Source organism: Colobus angolensis, unplaced genomic scaffold (assembly GCF_000951035.1).
Source record: "Colobus angolensis palliatus isolate OR3802 unplaced genomic scaffold, Cang.pa_1.0 Scaffold426, whole genome shotgun sequence".
NCBI classification, from domain to species: Eukaryota; Metazoa; Chordata; class Mammalia; order Primates; family Cercopithecidae; genus Colobus; species Colobus angolensis.
Genome location: NW_012117666.1, coordinates 805,542 through 807,581, shown reverse-complemented (window position 1 = coordinate 807,581; position 2,040 = coordinate 805,542). Strand labels below are relative to the sequence as shown.

Here is a 2,040-nt window from a genome sequence, read left to right as displayed (position 1 = left end):
GATTTTTTGAAGAAAAAGACAACCAACCGAACAGTTTGCAGTGAGCCAAGATCGCGCCACTGCGCTCCAGCCTGGTGGCAGACTGAGACACCAAAAAAAAAAAAAAAAAAAAAAGAAGGGTATCTATTCCTGGCCCCACCTTCCCCATGAAACTGTGCAGGCCCCAACCCCAAAGCCCTCCCTCTGCTCTTGGGAATGGCTAGGACACCTCAAATGAATGTAAATGAAATTACAAGATTTTTTGAAGAAAAAGACAACCAACCGAACAGCTGAGTTCATGAACCAGAGGACTGAGGACTCTGCCACCTAAGCGATGCTCACCAGTTCTGACTCCAGAGGGCTCCCTCCTTGAGACCTGAGAGGTCACAGTAAGGGGGATCCTTCCCCACCCTGATGGGCACCCAGAGCTAAGCCCCCAGGACCTCCGAGAGTGCCAGCTTCCCGCCCACCTCCAAGGTCCTTGCCACTCACAGCCCTGCCAGGCCTGGCCCGAGGTGAGCAGCACCAGCTCAGCATTGTCGGGAACGCTGGGGAAGTAGTCTTCGGTCAGCTCCGTGCCATCCTCGTACAGGCACAGCCGGGAACCGCGCTCAGGGAGCTGTAGGGGCAGGAGAGGCGACAGGAGGAGGAAGGGTCTCAAGACGAGGGCTTTTCATCTGCAGGCCTCACAAACGACCAGAATGAGCTGTGTTTAAAGAAGCAGACTCAGGCTGCTGCCTGTATACCACAGCCGCGACAACACCCAGGCAAGGATGAGGTGGCGGGAGCAAGGGCGCCTGACTGCGAGCCGTTCTAAAATACGACGAGTCAGGAAAAACATACAACAGGTGGCGAGTGCTGGCTCTGCAGGATTCACCCTTTTAAAATGAGCTCCTGAGGGTACTTCAAATAGAGTCTGTCTTTGACAGCGCCGCCTCCCTGCTGCCAGGAGCTGAACACCACCACCCCCAGCACACAGTGTCAGGGCGGTGCGGGCACACGAAGGAGAACGGTTGGATGCCTCTGTGCACAAGTGTGGCCGGCACGTGGCACTGTTAATTTGTTGGAGTCTGGTTCCCTGTTACTCTGCACTGGTCAGTTTTAGGCATTTTATGGCAACTCCCACCCAACCTGCACCGACCCCGGCAAAGCACACCTGGTAACCCTAGTACTGGTCCAAAAAAGAAAACCACCCTAGAATAGGTGACGATTGCAATCCCCAGCTGCGAGGGCTGGAAAGGCCTGCAGGGCCCACCCAGTCAAGGCTTTCATTTTACGCAAGGGGAAGCTGAGGCCGGACACGCAGAGCAGCCGTGACCCCGCGTGCCAGCACCTGGCACTCAACCCGGGTTTCCTAGCTCTGATGCAGGGCTGTCCTGCCCGAGCGGTGGGAAGAGGAAAGGGGTGATCCAGGTCGCCCCCCAAGCTCCCTGCGCTCTGAAGCCAGGCTCAGGAACCCCAGGCTGCGGGGGCCCGGGGGCCTGGCGGCTGAGGCGAACGAAAACTACCCGCCCCGGGCGCCGCCCGCACCCTCCGTTTTGGAAGAGGAAAAGCGGCACCTCCTATTCTCCCCACACACCTCCCCGGCCGGCCGTCCCCGCCCAGCCCGGCGGACACCTGGAAGCGGAGACAGCCCTTGCGCAGCACCTCCTGGCAGCTCCGGCCAGCCACGCCGAACTTCCTCGGGCTGCGCAGGGCCCGCAGCTTCACGCTCTTGGGCTTCTGGAGCATTGCAGATGTGCTCAAGGCCTCTGGGTCCCGCAGGCGGCGGCACCCGCTGGCTGGCTGCTCAGATCCGTCCTCGCCCTGGCCGCAGGGGTCTGCACCTGGTGAGCCCTGCAAGCTGGCACAGGCCGGGCGCCGATCCCGGAAACTACATTACCCAGAAGGCCAGGGAAAAGTGAGGCCCGACGTGGTCTTGTGCGCAGGCGTCGCCCCAATGATCCTACATTACCTTACCCAGAAGGCTCGGGAAAGCAAAGGCGCGACACCACCTGGTGTGCCCCAGGTGCCGTGGCCCCGGAAACTACACTACCCCGAGGGCCCGCAAAGCGTGGGGGG

The 2,040-nt window shown here is 60.1% G+C and overlaps 1 protein-coding gene across 1 annotated transcript in view; it reads right to left on the bottom strand.

Moving 5' to 3' along the window:
• DFFB (DNA fragmentation factor, 40kDa, beta polypeptide (caspase-activated DNase)) overlaps positions 1-2,032 on the bottom strand; it is a 29,881-nt gene extending 27,849 nt beyond the window's left edge. The window contains exons 1-2 of the mRNA XM_011956854.1: positions 1,597-2,032; positions 472-598 (exon numbers count right to left, since the gene is read on the bottom strand). Coding sequence (XP_011812244.1) covers positions 472-598; positions 1,597-1,710 — 241 coding nt within the window. The 5' untranslated portion in view covers positions 1,711-2,032. The remainder of the gene's footprint in view (positions 1-471; positions 599-1,596) is intronic.
• Between the last annotated feature and the right edge of the window lie 8 nt (positions 2,033-2,040).